The sequence below is a fragment of the Mycteria americana genome, chromosome 12, assembly GCF_035582795.1.
Source record: "Mycteria americana isolate JAX WOST 10 ecotype Jacksonville Zoo and Gardens chromosome 12, USCA_MyAme_1.0, whole genome shotgun sequence".
NCBI classification, from domain to species: Eukaryota; Metazoa; Chordata; class Aves; order Ciconiiformes; family Ciconiidae; genus Mycteria; species Mycteria americana.
The window spans coordinates 11,269,011-11,286,971 of record NC_134376.1 but is presented as its reverse complement, the minus strand read 5'-3'; the positions used below and the strand labels follow the sequence as shown (position 1 = coordinate 11,286,971).

At 36.7% G+C, this 17,961-nt stretch overlaps 1 protein-coding gene across 5 annotated transcripts in view; it reads right to left on the bottom strand.

The window, feature by feature from the left end:
• Window positions 1–17,961, bottom strand: part of MARF1 (meiosis regulator and mRNA stability factor 1) — a 52,718-nt gene that overhangs the window by 17,697 nt on the left and 17,060 nt on the right. For 4 of the 5 annotated variants that reach the window (XM_075514634.1, XM_075514638.1, XM_075514636.1 and 1 more), the window contains exons 16-27: window positions 17,753–17,928; window positions 17,283–17,503; window positions 16,408–16,550; window positions 14,897–15,030; window positions 14,182–14,384; window positions 13,446–13,673; window positions 12,413–12,643; window positions 12,095–12,307; window positions 11,242–11,302; window positions 11,003–11,143; window positions 9,779–9,949; window positions 6,791–9,246 (exon numbers count right to left, since the gene is read on the bottom strand). In XM_075514634.1, the coding sequence (XP_075370749.1) occupies window positions 9,014–9,246; window positions 9,779–9,949; window positions 11,003–11,143; window positions 11,242–11,302; window positions 12,095–12,307; window positions 12,413–12,643; window positions 13,446–13,673; window positions 14,182–14,384; window positions 14,897–15,030; window positions 16,408–16,550; window positions 17,283–17,503; window positions 17,753–17,928 (2,155 nt within the window). In that variant the 3' untranslated portion in view covers window positions 6,791–9,013. Of the gene's footprint in view, window positions 1–6,790; window positions 9,247–9,778; window positions 9,950–11,002; window positions 11,144–11,241; window positions 11,303–12,094; window positions 12,308–12,412; window positions 12,644–13,445; window positions 13,674–14,181; window positions 14,385–14,896; window positions 15,031–16,407; window positions 16,551–17,282; window positions 17,504–17,752; window positions 17,929–17,961 lie in introns of those variants that run through there. The other variant, XM_075514637.1, reaches the window with a different exon arrangement.

Below are 17,961 nucleotides of genomic sequence, written 5' to 3'. Positions count from 1 at the left end.
CTCCAAAAACCAAAAGAGATCTCAGACGACTTGTACAGTTGAGATTGAATTAAAATTCCAGCCTGGAATGAATGGAGAACCTGCAAGTTAGACTTACTGGTAAACAATTATCACAGAAAATGTTTCTGGTCATGAAGGAGAATATTATTTTTTTTATTAGAAAGGAATTTGAAGGAATTGAGTTCAGATTTTTTTTTCAATAAACATGGTATTTCTCTTACAGTAGAAAGACAACCACAAACAAATTACACAGACAACAACCCAGAGAATATGTATTCTGCAGTAGAGTCTTCCAAGACGTGCAAATAAACTAAGTTGCTCTGTGTGGTTTGCTCCTACCTAAAACAATGCAAAATTTCTTGGTGCTCCAACATAAATAGTAATGTCAACATTTGAAAAATCAAGTGGCAGCAGGTCACCACCAAACTCTCACATTTCAGGAGCAGGCTGAGGAAAAGCAAAGCGATTTTTCTTCTGTTTTGACCTTGAAGAAAGGGCAGCTCACTTTCCTGTTCCAGACACAGCATGTATTCCCAAGTAGCTCAAAGTCCAAGCCACTCTTCCAGGGTAGTCAATTTACTTAAATGAACACAGTCCTACTCTGCCCCAGCATAAATGCTACCATTGTTATCAAGGTGCATCTTGTTCCACATAATCCCATCAATCCTGCTTTGGAACAGGATCATATAATAAAAACATTACTTTAAGGTCCAAAACTTACTCTTCCCTCCATGTGGATACAACACTTCACACAGGATCTTGAGAATACCTCAGTATCTAGACCTGGATCCAGCCTAGGAACAACTTGCAGTCTCAGAGATGAATAAGGAAGTGTCTAACAATAGCATTTCCCTGACATTTAAGCTCATATCCTTTAGAGCATTATTAGTTTCTTAGAGGCAGTTTTCTGGAGTAATACTTCATACGAGGTTGAACTAATTGTGATAAGACACCAAGAGATGTTTAACCGACACCTAAAAAGTAAACCTCATCAGCTACAGAAATCAGTGGATTGTAATAGGCTGGATGTTGTAAAGGATTAGACTTTCAAACCTACTTTGCTATGCTTTAGATACTCCCTCCAGCTGGTAATACAGCTAAACAGAGAACTTCCAATTTAGGATTTTCAAGTTACAAGAATAGAGAGCTCATGCACCACAAACAGCTACAAGTGACAGCAGCAATGCATTTAACTATTTCTGTCTTCACTTAACAAAAACATCAGAAATTCCATCGACTGGAGGTATGTGCTTGGTTTTCCTAACAAACAAATCCAAAGAGTTCTCCTGAATGGGCCTTTCAAGCCAACTACATGTAATTGGATTTGAAATGTGGAAAAAAGTTTTCCTGTATGACAGCACTGGTATTGAAGCTTTTGTAAACACATATATATCCCATTACTATTTGCTTGTGCACCTTCAGACCAGAAAACCCCTCTGATGACCTAGCTTTGTTTTACTGGGCAAAGCTGCTCGAATAAAACACCGTAATGCAAAAGCTCCTTAGCTACTTGACAACATAGAAGACTGTCACTGTACTCTTATCTTCTGTAACTAGCACAAAATAAACCTACCTGACAAAGTCTTACAATCATCAACTTGTATTGAGCAATTGCAGGCCTACGGAGAAATTATATCTGGGGCACAAGATTCTCCAAGTGAACTGCAGCTACCACAGGCACTGTTGAACACACTCCTCCTGAAGCATGAGACAGCAGTGTCATTAGCAAAATCAAAGAGACAAACCACAAGAAAGCAGCAGAGCAATCTCTACCTCGATTTACAACTGCTTATTTTAAAACTAAGTGTATCAACTGAATGAAAGATTTGACTCGCTCCTGGAGGTCATGAATGTGACTATAGATTTGAAATTATTATCATCCACTCATTTCTCAGGCAAGTTCACGCTCTTAGATAGTGACCGATATCCAAGAGAACCCACACAAGTACGTCTTCCCTGCAGGCAAACAAATGACAGATTCTTTCCCACAAACACCTTCCCTTTTAGGATCTGAGGTAGCATCTTGAGTAAGACCACCCTGTCTCATTAATGAGCAGCTCATTGTGCTCCAAGAGCCTCTGTACCAAGACCGTACCCAACTGCAACCAGATTCTACACAAGTGTAATGTATCAAAAGGTTTTAGCAGGAGATTTACCTTTAAGAGATCATTTACCCATCTGAAGAAAGTTACAAAGTAGAAATACACATCCTTAGAAAGCAGTGGCAGAGTCCAGAGTCAAACTGAGGGTGAGTGTTCTTGATGACAGTGCAGTCTGGAAGAACACCACTGCAGCTCCCTCTGCATCACTGGCAAGTGCTGCAACGCAGAGACTGTAATGGAGCTCACCCTGCATTCCTGGAGCCCTTTACCACCCATCAAAATATGCACTGTGCCCAGGATACTGGGAACCTGGTAAGACGGTTGCCATTCAGTATTTCAGAGCTGGAATGTCTGTGAGAACTCCGCCCATGCCCACAGTGGTCATCGCAGTGCACAGAACTTCAGCGCTAGGAACATGTCAGTGACTGGGCCTTGTCTCATGCCACTCCCAGCCTATTTGGTAAAGCTGCACATAAGACCTGCAGGGTCTACTTCAGAGCTAATGAAATAATTGCTGGCCTGTTGAGCACTCCATTTTATGGCTTGGGCTTTGACCAAAAATTGCTTCAGGTAAATTGCAGAGTAGTTTAAGAAAGCTCAAAACCAGTGGAGATGGTTGCAGCTAATTCCAAGTTTCTTGGAGCCAATCACCTCATCCCATCTACACTGAAAAAGTTTGTTGGTTTTTTCTTACCAGTAGACTTCATCAGACGAAATAGGTTTTCTGGCAGAATGCCATTTTTATTATTTTAGAATCCAGTAACTGAAAGGCTGAGTTAAGACTCATGCCCACAGCATGACACAATAGTGCTTGGACAGCCATGTACCATCTGACCCAGTGGAAAGCCTGAGGCTTTATCATGTCCTGTACCCCAGCATCACTGAATAAGGCTGTAGGCAAGTCAGCTCAGCATTACTTTATGTGCCATACACTAAGTAGAATAGCTTCTGGCAGTAATACAGGTTCCAAATCTCAAGGTGAAATGAATAAATGTCAACTCAAAGTAAGTCTGCAACAGCTGATGTTTCTCACCATCTTTCTTCCTGAATTACTACAAACTTATTTCTAGCACAATGTCACAGCTCACAAATTGCTTTGCTTTTGAGCTGGCAAAGGCTGCTCTACAGCCTCCTTAGACAAGCATACAAGGTTGGATTATAATCACAACAAAACCCTGTTTGGCACAGATACATTTTAAAGGAAATATTTTGAAGGCTTTTGCTTTAGCAATGTCAAGCTCAACAGATTATATAGTTTCCAAAAGGATCACCTGTATCCTCACGAGCAATAGAAACACTCCAGTTTCCACCATTTGTCTTGGAACTAAGAACAGTCCCTTATAACACAAAATACAGAGCTAAGCACCAAAAGTATAAGCCAGACGCTTTTATGCCTTGCTGTACCTACACAGGCCATCTGTAAAAGCAGGGAGATCATCTTGGTGCAGGAACACCTTGCTGAACTTTTCAGGTGGCAACCTGTCTTAGTGAGGGCAAGGAACTTCTGTATCTGTCATCTTGGTACTGCACCATTACTCTTCCTGCAGGCATTACCTATGCTTTGGTCAAAGTCCAGGATATCTTGAAAGCACTGCAGGATATGGATCCTTCAAGATACTGACCACAAGCTTTTAGAGATAACATTTTCAGGAAGTTTTCCTGTTCCTCCCCTAATCCATTTATGATTATTTCATCCTAGGTCTCTCCTCTGAGAGTATCCTGGAAGTTTCCACATACTTGTCATATTCCACCCTCACATTCCCCTCCCACACCTTTAAAAAATACAACAGAAAATATGAAAGCAATCTCTGGTTACAAAGCTATCATGTGAACTGTTCCTCTCCCTCCCTTTCCACAACTTGATTGTTTTTCTCTGAATTCCCTTGACATATTAAATGTTTTTCCTACTCTTCAGGTAAAAATTAAATTAATTACTTGCAGTCTGGTAAGGTGCTTAGGTCTCACTGTGTAATATCCATACTATCCTCTTTATCCCAAGTCTGTTAGCAACAACCTTCAGTCATCATTTAAGAATCCTGTCCTAATAGCTTAAGCTTAAATTTGAGATGTCTTCAAATGCACCAACCTGCACCTCGAACAACTCTCCATCTTTAAGTGCAACCAGCATGGTCAGGCTTCTTCTGTCAAGCTTGTCACTACTTATAGCCAAACTGTTTAAATGCTTAGGGAAAACAAATGCAACACTGTCAGTAGCAATTAGCCAAAAGAGGAAAAACCAAACAAAATATTTCTTAGATAGGTATTCTAGACACAAGGCAGCTAAGGATTAGATAGGACTAGTGGAACATCTAAAAGAGGTCTTAAAACTGATCTATCCCAGAGAAGCCTTTTCTACTCTACAGAAAATGCTTGGAAATAATACCTTAAAGTGGCATCTCAGAAATTTCTTATAAAATGGCTTTCTCCATTTATATCAATCTGCTTCCTATAGCATACATACAACACTACAAGCTATTTTAATAGTCACTTTAATTAAGATTTTTTAAAAATTTTCTCCATCTACGTAATATTAAACATAAAAAAAACCAGTCCATACAAGAAGGAATACTACGTTAAAAGTAATGCATGCTGGAAGAGTAGAGGCATTGTATCTCAGCCTCTGAACAAATACCAGCTAAATTGTGGGAAAATATCTGAAAGATCTCTAGGCATCTCAATTGTTCCATAGAATACATATCCACTGTAAGACATCACACTATACATTAATAAAATGCTGACTTTAAAGTACATCAGCATCTGACTTTCTATGGCCACACAGACTGAAGAGGTATCAAGGTCAAGCTTTGAATGAGAAATCACTTAAAGCCAAGGTTTTCAAACTCTAGTTTTCAAAGGCACAAAAGAGATCAAATATTCAAATTGCAAAAAGGTTAGCTGCAAAAACACTTAACACATTTCAAGTGTCGGAGGCAAGAAGTTAAGTGACAAGATTAAAAGGAAGGGTTAGTCTGTGGGACTGATAAGCAGGCTTCACTGATAACACTCCATTTTCAGTTGCTCGCATTTCTGTAAAAGGCTAAGCAAAGCAAAGCCATATTTTTTCCTCCAAGTCAGTTTTTCTCTCCATAAAGTCCTGAGACTGTCTAGAATACAGAAAGCAATGTCCTTTCTGGCCACAACCAAAGTCCTCAGCCTATTCTATAGAAAGACTGCTTGCTTTCTTACTCTTTCACACCCAAAAACTTTACTTTATCTAAAAGGAAAAGCTTTTTGTCAGCTCCTCTGTTCAGAAACTTCACAGGTTAAGAAACAGTCTTATGTTCTCTGTTCTCTTAGAGAGTCATGCTTCCTATCAGTATTAGTCCACATTACACGTGAAACATCAACTAAGTCACTTCCCTAATGCCCCTCTCTGGCATTATGCCCAAGTCTCTCCTTGTGCTTTATTTTTTTTTATATTACAGTTAATAGAAACAGGAGTTAAACCATAGTTCACCATGCAATTACACTCTGTCCTGTTATGTTACAGCAGACAAAACAAGCCACATACATTTTAGAAAAAAAAAATCAAGTTATTTCCATCATGACTTAAAAACTTTTTACTAATTTAAACAGATGGCTTGACATAAAATGAGAATGAAAGACATGGGAATGTTTGCAGCATGATAACAAAAGAACAATTAAAATAAAACTCACCTTTTGAAGGTAATCACATAGCAAGTGGTATGAGGTATTTTAGTCATGCATACTTAAAACATTCACAACTACTGAAAGAGTGAAATTACAGAGTGGTGATTATATGGTTTGTGGTGTTGCTTAAGATGCTACAGAAAGTTTTTATAAATTGCCTGCCCCTCTTTTAAACAGTGATATTTATTACACTATTTAGAGAGTTTCCTGCTAAGTAAGTTTTTTAGGTAGTTACTTTAAAATTGTTTACTGAACAAGCAAGTACTCTGCAAGGTCAAGTGAACGCTTACCTGCGGCAGGCCTGACATTTACTTTAGCAGACTGTTCCACTTAACAGTTCCATTAAGTGAGAATATGTGTAATAAAGACCACAAAAAAAAAAAAAAGTCAGGAGCAGCTCATCCAGCTCTTTACTTTTGTCCATAAAGCTGAGATGGCAGAACAGTCTAATTTAGTTGCAGATTATTTTTTTAAATTATTTTGTCAGATTCTGAAGTAAAGTTTGCAGCTTCACTAGAGTGCTTCAAAGTAACTTGCTTGCTGAACCTGTAGTTCCTGGATAATTACTGTCTTCAGCAAGCTGGAAAACAAGGCTATTAAAACTCAAAAGTGACTTGTGCAATAAAGTTAACAGTTACACTCCATATGACATTATTCACATCGATTGTAACATTTCAAAGTGAGACTAAAACTCAGGAGGAACACCTTACTTCCACCTGTTGCATTTACACTCCTTTCTCCATTTTTCTCTTTAGGCTGATAAATAGCACAGTTTCCTTCTAAAATAAACCCTAAACATTATGTTGCATGAAGAGCAGTAAGAGATACTGAGTACATCTGCTAACAGCTGAATTGCAAAAATTAGGAAAACCCTCATTCTCCAGAATAGCAGGTTGTAGATTTACGGTGTTTTTTTTATCTTCACTAAATCCAAAAGTTTAGCTCTCTGCTCTGTCTGGATAATTAAACTTAGTGTGACACAGCAAGTTAAGGATTCTAGGACAGTTTTTTTCCAGGTCTTCAGACAAGGACAAGAGTTATGCTTGCTTGAAAATTTTATTGACACAACTGTTTGGTCCCAACACACAAAACAGCACTTAAGCCACAAAAGAAAGTGTCCAAACGAAGTAGACAGCCAAGAAAAGAATTTTTTCTTCTCCCTCCCATTCCAAGAAAAAGATAGTGCATAAATTGAGGGCTTCAGTGACATTTTTTTTTTTAAACAGACATGAATCTGAAGTAGTACATTTAATTGTTAAATTAAAGAATTTCATGGTTGTAATGCTTTTAAATCTGTAAGTCACATCATTCATTTAACCTTTTGGATAAAAAAATATATTGCAATTCAGTTAGCTATTTTGTTACACTATGAACACAACTTCTCAAAAGTATTATTCTATTACTTTCAAACAGCGATTTCATCAGCATCACACATGAATCCAGAAAAGATATGCTGACCTCCATAAATGGTATAACCACCACACTCACTTTGACAAATACCGTATTTTCCTCTGAAGCAAAAACCTGGTTTTCTTTAGTACTCCAGATGACTTGTAGCTGCATCTCATGAAAATATAATTTCAGGTTGGTCTTTTCTCCAATGCATGCTTTTCTGAAACAAAGATCTAGACTGATCAGTGTTAACCTTATCAAACTTAAGGTGAAAGCAGATGTTCTTGCATTTAACTCATTAAAAGCATTCCAAGAAAGCTTACTTCTAAATTTCTCTTTCTATAGCAGTATGTCTGTAGCGGTTTACTAAGGACTCAAAGTACTGTGCCATAATGCTCAGAAAAACTTCCAAGTGTTTCTCTGCATTCACAATGGCTATAAGTTCACTAGTGGTAATACTTGCTTAAATTTAAAAGATTTTATAACAAAATCTGACTAGTAAAATCCTGTCTATAGCCATTATCCAGTGGCATTTCCTGTTGCTGGCTGGGAAATTAGAGCCCACGTTCCATCTCTTGTGTATTACAACAGAATCCACCTAAAAAAATATTCAGTTGGCCAGTGGAAAACCTCTAGTATAGGTTCTTTCAATACTACGAGCAATTTATTTGCTGCCTGGCAAATACAACCCATTGTAAATGCCATGGTTACCCAGAATGGGTATAAAGTCTCATACACTGGACATTTCTGCTAACTAGAGTTAAGGTCGCCCACTGACTTAACCTCTCTTCCGAAGCTGGCCCTTTCAAAAGCCAACACAAGATACCACAAATTGAAAAAAGCTTCCAACACTAGGAGTAAGTTTTAGAATAAAAACAGACACAGCTAAAAGACAGCACATCAAAGAATAAGCTTCCCATTTACTGAACATGCTTAAAAATAGAAAACAAGGTTAAGCAGAACAACCTTAGCATTTCCACATGTAGTTAGAACTTTCCTTACAGGTGGAAATAGCATCAATACCTTCCATCACAAAACATTTTAATAATACCTGCTCCATTATCTGCAATTTATGCATTAAATGCATATTTCAGAAATATCAGAATCTTCCTAACTTAATTTCTAGACACAATAAAATGGGTGTGTCTGTATCTTAAGCTCATGACACCAAGACAGCCTTTTCTTAACCAAATCCATGCCAGACAAACTAAATATAAAAGGGAAGCTTAAAGCATCCATGTCCTAGAAAGCTCCTACATGGAACTGAAAGCTACAGAAAACATTTAAAACAAGTTTTACAAAAATCCACATAATCTTCTACAGACATCTTTAGACAAAAGAATTTCCAATGCAGTTACAAGTCATCTGAAAGGTCAGAGAACAAGTGTCTCCTCAATCAATCAACTCCCTCACTCTTGTCATTTCAGGTCAGCGAGTTAAAATTTCTCAACAGGCTTTTGAAAGACAGATCATGCATTTTATTAATACTGTCTGAAACAATACCAGTAAGCAACAGCCTATAGAATACAATATGCTACATGTATGATTACACCACCAACGAGGCTTAAAGAAAATAAAATCTGTTCCATTTTAGTTGAATTAATATTTTGCTTTTACTGAACACACATTTATGAAAACTGTAAAATTTAAGAATAATTTAACGAATGCCAGAATTTTTTTTCAAAATAATAGAAAAAATCTGCTCTGCTAACAGCTGTGTTCAGTGTAAAAGGAACAAAATCTTCACAGAATACATTAAATACAAATTAATTCTTCTAGGCCTTTCATTAAAATACATAAGGGCTAGCAAATAGCTTTACTTTGTGCAGAGTCCATAGGTATTTGTCTTTCACACTAAAAAGAAAGAGTTAAAGCTTGGTTACAGGTGCAAGTGAAAAGTTTGCTGCCAATTTCACCTTGTTTTTGTGTTGCTTTTTGGCTGGGCTGTCCATTGCTTCCTTGTTTAGTTGGGTTTCAGAGGACTGACAGGGGGGCACTGAAGTGGTCTCTGTGGTGTTAGATACCACAGAACCAGAGGTCAATTTTTCTTGAGCTGTGGTAACAATTCTTTGTTTTTCTTCTTCCGTTAAAATCATTATCTCTAAAATAAATAAGACAACTTGATTTATTGATGCTCTATTCTTGAAAAATAAAGAATATTTTGCTGGTAATAGACAATAAAATATTTAAAAGGAACTTATCAGCCTGATTTGAAGCCAGAAGATATGCCACGTTCACCTCTGCAGCTGATGTGATGTTTGCTTCTGGCTTTGTCTGCATCATGTACTATTTAGAAGGTTTAATTTAACTCACACAAAGTCTCTCAGTGCTCACAAAAGCACTATGAAATTACTGTGGTGAAAATTACAGGCTGGCAAAATACAATTTTAGTGGTGGATAAGGTTCCTATAAAATTCACCTCAGAGAATCACAGTAGGGCACTTACAGTCAGTACTCAAAAGTTTCTGATGAAAGCCACTTGCATTTCCAACACATCCCATTGTGCGATATATATACATATGTAAGTATTTAAATGGAACTTTATATAATCAACCATTTGTTTGATGCTTTCTTTTCCAAATTGTATGAGTTATTATCCATAAGTAATACAACACAGGCAAGCAAACTCTTACCAGAGAGAGGTGCAGGGCGTTCCTCAAACTGAATGAGGTCTGCAGACTCAAGAACCACTGGATCAGGTCTCAGTTGCGGGGATGGTAGGCAGGAAGGAACTGGCTCACACAAGAGGTCAACGGGAGATGTATTTGTGAGGCAAAGAAGTTCTTGCTCAGTTTGATTAGAAACTACAAAAATAAGGGAATATTTTTCAAGTATCTGTAAGCTGTGAAGGTATCACTACTTCAGAGCTGGTAAATGTAAAATCTTCAGATGTGATTCTGAGGATGAGAGCTATGCCGTATTTGAAATACTAATATCAAACTAATTTAATTAATGCTAACTAACCTCAGATTCATTCAAGAGTTACTTTGCTGGATCAAGAGCATCTAACTAATTACAATACAACAGACAAAGCAATAGCATGTTAAAACTATTGCTTGCCTGAGTAAATATACCCCTATAGTAAAATCTGGTATTTGCCAAACTTGAGTAATGGAAGAGCAGCTGGGAAATAAGTCCTATGGGAACAGACTTTAACAGAGAAGGGCCAGTTACCAGACAACTCCCCTGCAGACATACCAATATCCTATCAACTATTTATGTACCATCTAACACATTCACACATGAAAATGAAGCTGAAAGTTTCAAAATAAAGTGATTTGCCCTTATTAAAAGGGACAAGCCTAGACTTCTAAAAGAACTCAAGAACCATTCCACAAGTTCTCCAACCTGCAGGTAGTAAAAGAATTTGAGACCACAGCAAGATATGAGCTGTGAGGTCACCATTTCCCAGTTATTTTTATTTGGAGACAGATTTATACCAATAGGACTGCCATTATTATTTGCAAATAAGTAACAAAAAATAAACACAAAAAAGCACTATATTCCTATATTCTCATCAGAATACAGGAGACATGCCTAGCAGAAGCTGCTACTGACCATCTTTTCTCATTAGCTTTACACTTATAGACTTAAATTTCCACTAAAATCCATGAGAAACAGTACTCTAGCAGCTATATATATATATACACTGACAGCTGAGGACAACAGATGCCCTTGTCAAGAGGACACATGTCTAACTATATACTTTGGGAGAAGTTCAACAGCTTTCAAGGCATAAAGCATTTCTACAGAAGTTCAGATTGACTAACTCACACAGCTTTCCCCATGCTGCTTTGATTACTCTGCTTATTTCCCCTAAGATAATACATTTCTTATATAAATAAATTTTGCATTACCATTGCTAGGTGCTCCTAGACTTAGTTCCATTGATGAAGTGGATCCTGGGGTCTCCATAATATGTCCATTATTGTCAGCAATTTGATTTCCATGATCATCCACATGATCAGCAGGGGGAAAACTAGGCGAGCTAAAACGAGCTACAAAAAGGCAAGTTCATTTGGTTCATTTACTCAAGTCACCTCTTTAAAAAAGGAAAAAGGAAACTAAGATACTGCTCAAAATTGAAATGGCTTACTTTTCATATCGTTCTTTAGTACCACAATTCTCTTATGGCCATGTCCTTTAATCCAGACCACCTACAAAGAAAAAAAAAAAAAGGCAGAATTAAACATCAGCACATACTAAGCTCAAAGCCTAAAGCAGCTTACTCACTACCTTTCATCTAGCCTTGCACTGACATTGTTTCTAAAAGCAAACTAAATCATGTTGCTAATTTGTACTACACTACCCAATTAAAAGCTTTGTCTCAAAATAATTGATGCCAAAGGCAAACTATAGGACTAGAAAGTGTACTAACCACATATTAACAAAACTATATGTTTAAACCCAGAGCTGCAAAAATCCATTTTGTCACTCTCCAGAAAAGATTAATTTACTTAAAGGAAAGCTTATAGCCATAAACTGGATCACAAAATTATCCTAGAGCACCTAGGACGTGTGGATGACAAGAAGATGCCACAGCAAAATTCTACTATATGGCACTTCTGACAAGGTCCCACGACTTTCACTCCTAAAGCCAATAGTCTACCCTGATCAAAATGAAGCTTCAGTACTATACAGTTGTTCATTCATTCAAGACAGAAATCAATTATCTCACTTGATAAAGATGCCAAAGATGTCTGTGGTCTCACCAGGAACAGTTCTTAAGCAAAATTTGACCAAAACATGTAAAAAAGAAAATATTTTCTTTTTCTTATTACACAGTCCAGATTTCTCAGAAGCTATTAAAAATACAACCGGTATAAATATCCTTGGAGAACATAATTATTCCAGTAATTCATACCAATTAATAGAAACCGCAGTTGTGTAACACTGAGATTTCTGCATGGATTAAAAGTAGTAATTGTGCAAAACAGAACTCTTCACACCTGTGGAATTGCTCCCAAGAGCTCTTCTAAATTATTGCATCCATATGCTTTAGGTTGCAGCACTTCTCCTGTGTATTTGCTATATGCTACTGGGAACTCATGAAGAAAAATCTGCTGATAATGGTAAGTGTGAAGTAAGGACCTTACATTCTTTGCAAACATATACAGATTTGTAAGCTTCACATATTCTTCTGCTGCACCATTGGTAAAAACCTATGAGAAAAAGAAAAGAGAAAGAATTAGAGTGCATACTTCCATATCCTCTAGTCACAATGTGTTTTCAAAGTATGAAACACACCAGAAAAAGAGCTTACATACCTCAACCAAGTAAGGCAGACTCTTCAGGAGTTCTGTTAAGGTCATAAATCCATATTCACACGGATTAAGTGAAGTACTATGGACTGTTTCATAATGCTGTTTAAGCTGTTCAACAGAGAGAAAGGATGTTCCATCCCAGGACATCAACAAGACTAGCAACTGGGCAGTCAGAGTCCGCAGAGATTTTCTATTTATCAGCTGAATTTGCTTGCCAGACTCTGTATCAACCACCTAGAAAAATAAATTGGGAATGAAGTTAGGGACAGGGAAGAGATTAATTTAAGTTGTGCAGCTGGGGTTTCTTTGAGCACAGCTGTATCTGATATTACATACCAGCATCTGACACTCCCCTAGCCAAAAGCACACAGGATAAAGCAGCTTATTACATGGAAAAATTTACTTTAAATATACAAAACCTGTGTAGCAGTTTCTGTCCACATGGTAGACATGATTTTACTCTTTGTTCCAAGCCAGCTGGACCTGACTGAGCTCCAGCCTGAACACCAGCTGCTAAATTAACAGAATTGGAGCAACTAAACCAGTATGCCCGTGTCCATGTAGATGTAACCTTTCTTTTCCACTGACATAAGACCATCTATGTATTTACATTCAGAGTCAAAGCCTCAAAAGATAAATCAAAAAAATTAGGAATATAACACAACATCAGGAGACTGATAACTACTACTGTTATCAGGAAGTGATTGCTTTTACACAGTTAGAAGTCAGGTGGGAAAAAAACAGTTTGTATTGTTAAAATAAGTACTATAATACAATCTTTTACTTATTATTTGCTAAACAAGCATGAGCTTTCCCAGAGAAAGTTGAAAGGTTACAGAAGAACAAAGATAACATCATATGAATACAGAAGCTACATTTAAAATCCCTTTTGAATCTGCTCCCTCCCCACACTTAATGAAATATTGTTTCTAGGTACAATATTAAGCACACTGAGACGGGTAATTTGAGACAGGAAATTCCTTAACACAACATTACATACCTTTTAGAGCGATAAACTACAAAGATAAAAGTTTACCTTCACTACATGGCAAAGTTTTTGCATTAAAGCTGGAACTGAGCTAACATCATAGTCATGAAGACGCAGCGTGTATCCAAATGTTTTACTGTACTCTGTCAGTAAATCAGTCATCATCAGGCAGTTGTCTTTCTGAGACCGCAGCAGTTTAACAAACTGGGCAGCAACTGCTTTGACTTGTTCCACCTCTGTGAGCGTGAGAATTTTCTCCTCCCCACATTCCAATACCTACAAAACAGAAATTACACTTTAACAAAGTGATTTACCTTGTCTGGATGAAAAAGTGTAATCTGCAACTAAAATTCAGTGCTTGCAGGCAATCATTTGCTATGTAGCAGGGCTCAGCTACCTCAAAAGATAGCCATATAGCAAGCAAAAATATGTAATTTGTGAAATACAATGAAATAGGCAATTAAACAGTTATTAACCTTTTTTAAAGCAAGTTTAACAAAACTTTAATGAAACTTAGCTCTAATTTTGATGCACTGAATTTTTTAAGTGTAATCCAGTTCAGAAAACTTGAATTTGTTAACAAACTTAGCCTGAATGTGCTAAAAACCTTGGACCATTTTACCAAAATAGTTATATCAAAGACTTTAAATACAGCCGTCTAACGTTACAGGTGCACAGTTTATAACTCACACAAAAGTTAATGAGATATAGAACCCCTGCTGAAACACTTGTACAGATCTCAGAAAAATGCTTTAGTACAGCTTAAGGTACTTAGAGAACTTACAAGTAAGACATCTGGTATGGCTTCAAAGAGTTCAAGTAGTTTTGTAAAACCATAGTAAGCAAGTTTGCACTGACGACCAAAGTGGTGGTGATAAGAAGGAATAAATTTATTGAAGGGCATTCGAAAATGGGGTTGATGGCGCAGTAAGTCTACTACCTCTTTAGAAAATTGTTTGGTTCTTTCAATTTCTTCTTGCGTACGTTCTAAAATTAAAAACAAAGCAAGAGCTGTGTACCAACACACTTATAAAATGCAACAGAATATAATAAGAAAATACAGTGATTGATTTTCAGCTTTATCACATACCACACCAAGTCACTATTTTCTTCTACCACTGAACACCTTTACTAAGCTTACATGTTCCAAGTCCAAAATAATCAGGTGATCAGCACTTTAGAAGATATTAAATAGCCAAATATGTTGGTATTTTTGCTGTGTGGAAACAACTCTCTAATCATTCCACAGAAAGTTTAACTACATGCAGAAGTAGTAACGTTATTTTATGTGTTTTGCCACCTACTTTCCTGTCTGTTCCATTATAAGTGTTCCTAGAATGACAAATTCTTTATTTGCTAGAAGTTCATAACTTAGTTATGAAGGTAGAAACACAGTTATCAAAAAATCCAAGTCACTCCTATATACTTCAGTTAGTAAAATTTGAAGAGTGAAAGAACATTTTCTTTGGCAACAGTAAAAAAAATATACATGGACATACCTCTTTTGGGAATACAAATTACCATTTCATTGTCTTGCTGTGACAAACAGATGGTTGTATCTGGAATTTCTGATATAATATCAACCAGTTCACACACTCCATACTCAGTAACATCCCAGTCCTTAGAGAAACACCTGAAAGTTTTAGAAAATTGTATAATACAAGTATTAATGCATGCTGTGTAGGCAAAAAAATGTGTAAGTTGAGAGAATAAGCCTCAAATCCTAAAAAAAAATTAGCATAATTTTCATATCGACAATAATACTAGCATGCGAAACAAAGGGGAAAAGTATTCTTAATTCAAATTATCTATCCATTCTAACCAGAAAAATAAGATACACTGATAGTTCACGTGACACTGGAAGAAAGAGGTGTATAAACCAACCAGTGGATGCCTCAAACTACTCGTAGTCAGTGACAATATTAAGTAATATTTTTCAAGCTCAGGTTTTAAGTGATTTAAGAAAATGCAATTATGTTATACAGCTCCATATAGTTACACTTTCAGTCTGTATTTGCTTAATAGTTACAGACATATGCTCTTCTTAAACAAGATTAGGTCTCAGGAGAAGGCAAAGACCATATCCTGGAAAACCCCATATTAAGGTTCACAATACTATGTAATATATTAAAAGGTCCCTGCCTCCCTGATAGGAACCTCTCAGAAGCAAGAACTTCACATATATTCTTATTCAACAAATGGCCAGAGCTGGAGATGCACATTTAGTAAGATTTAGAAACAACTACTAATGTATTTTTGCCAATTGTGGAAATATAAGTAGAAGTGTGCATTCCCAAAAAGGAGCTGTTGGTACATGCAGCACAATAGCACACATGCAAAGGTCAACGACATATAGCACTAAGATGCAACGGTTTCCTCAAAGCACATTAAATATGAAGCTCCAAAGTAGTACTTAAGGAAAGCATCATTCTTGGTTATTCAAAAAAAAAAAAAAAGCCAAAACAAACCACAACCAACCCACACCAAAAACACACAAACCAACCAGCCTATTTTTTACCATGCTAGAACAGAAAGTTCTTCTGGCAATAGCAAGATAGGTATTACTCTTCATTTTCACACCATTGGTCGATCCCGTTAAAGTAGTAAGAGTATCTATTGACAATCAGTCTATTTATTTTATCTTTCCCTCTAAAGAAAGCCTAACACTAAATTTTCCCTTTATTGCTCGTGTTAATGTGCCACGACCTGCTTGCTTAAATCCAACCTTGCAGTCATGGCTTCAAAGAGAACTAATGAAATACAATAACCCATTTCAAACTCCAATAAAGTTAAATGAACCTAGTACTAAAGGAAGCAGTAAAGTCTGCCAGAGAGCTTTTAATTTTTGTTTTCATTAGAAGCTTGAACTTCCACATCACAATGAAGAGGCAATATAGTTGCCACAGTTTGGTACTAAGATTTAAAGTGCTGACTTCTCTTGCACTAAGTTTTAAAATCACCCTTGATAGACAGGCCCTGCACAGTTGTTGTTTCATTAAAGATAACTTACCAGTGATAAGCCTGTAAGAATTCCCTCACAATAACTTGCTTACTGGCCTGGGATTTGAGAAGCTTCAGTAGGTCTTGAGTAAAGCGCTTCACTTGAGCTCTGTGCGTTAGAGTTAACAAGCGTTTGGAACCCATACCAAGAATCTGAAAGAAAATTTTATTTGATCACTCACATATAGCATCCTCAGTAAATTATTTTACAAGATGTTTAGAAGCCAGTTCTAATATAGGTAGACTAGAAAAATGATATCATTGAGACAGTGTTTGGAAAGGCAGCCTCATGAAGCCATACACTTTCTGTACTAAGGCATATGTCATCAAGAAATTAAGAAATGCTTCCTCCATGAGTGCTATTGCAACTGTTGCACATTTGTATTGGTTATTTTAAAATTCTACAACCAACTGGTGATCAAAGCAGTAATCTAATGTGACCATAGCATTTCTTTTTTGTAACATAAGGCCACATGACTTACTTCACCCAGAAATTTTTCAAGTCACAGGCTCACATCACAGCCTAACTTAAAAGCACTCAGCATTTTCTGTGTTCTTATGATAAACAGCACAATTAAAACCTTTTACTCAAGCATCAGCAGCAGGCTAAAAGCAGCTTCAAACTTTATTCCAGAGGCTTAGATTAAATAAAGAGTTAACTTCCCCAGAAGTTATTTTGGAAGGGTGGGGACAATAAAAACAACAAAACAGAAACAACATCTCAAAAAAGACAACAATTACACTCCAAGGTTCAGTTAACCGTCTCTTTCAAGGTGGACTAGGTAATTGCATAGCATCTATTATACAATACCAACCAGTAATTCAGATAGTTGAAAATACAAGTACAATTCCCCAAGCTAAAAGGAACAGTGCCATATAACTCACTTGCAGTACATGAGGCACTGCTTCTAGCAGCTCCATTAATTTAGAATACCCGTAGTCAGACACACGGCATTGTTTTGCAAAGTGATGATGGTATGTTGGGATGAATTTACTGACAGGTATGACACAGGACGGTTGGCTTTTAAGTAGATCTATCACTTCTCTACTGAACTGAATAAGTTGCGGATTACCTACAGGGCTCTTAGAACGTAGAAGCCAAGGATCTAAAAAAAAAAAAAAAAAAAAAAAGAAAGAAAATCATATTACTGAACCTTTCAGTAATATTCTTCCACTAAACACTGCACTTCATTTATGACACAGGCTAAAGCACAAGAGAAAAAAGAATGAACATTCAAGCTAAAAGTTTCTCTTTATAAAAAGTTTAACAATATACAAATGTTTACTTTATGCTACTGTTAATTTTTTAGTGTAAAGATTAGCTCAGATAAAAGATTTTAAATAGAAATATTTACCTGTAGTAGGAGGTGGTGGTTTGTTATGTATCCATTTAATAACTTTAATGCCATTTTGGGCAGTGGCAATGTTAACTCCAGGAACACAGGTAATTAGATGTTCTAAAGGAACACCACCCTGGCCTTCTGGCACTATTTCAAGATCATTGAACTCCGACATATAACAATCAGGAAAACTTTGGAAGAAAAAAGGTTCCATTATACACTAA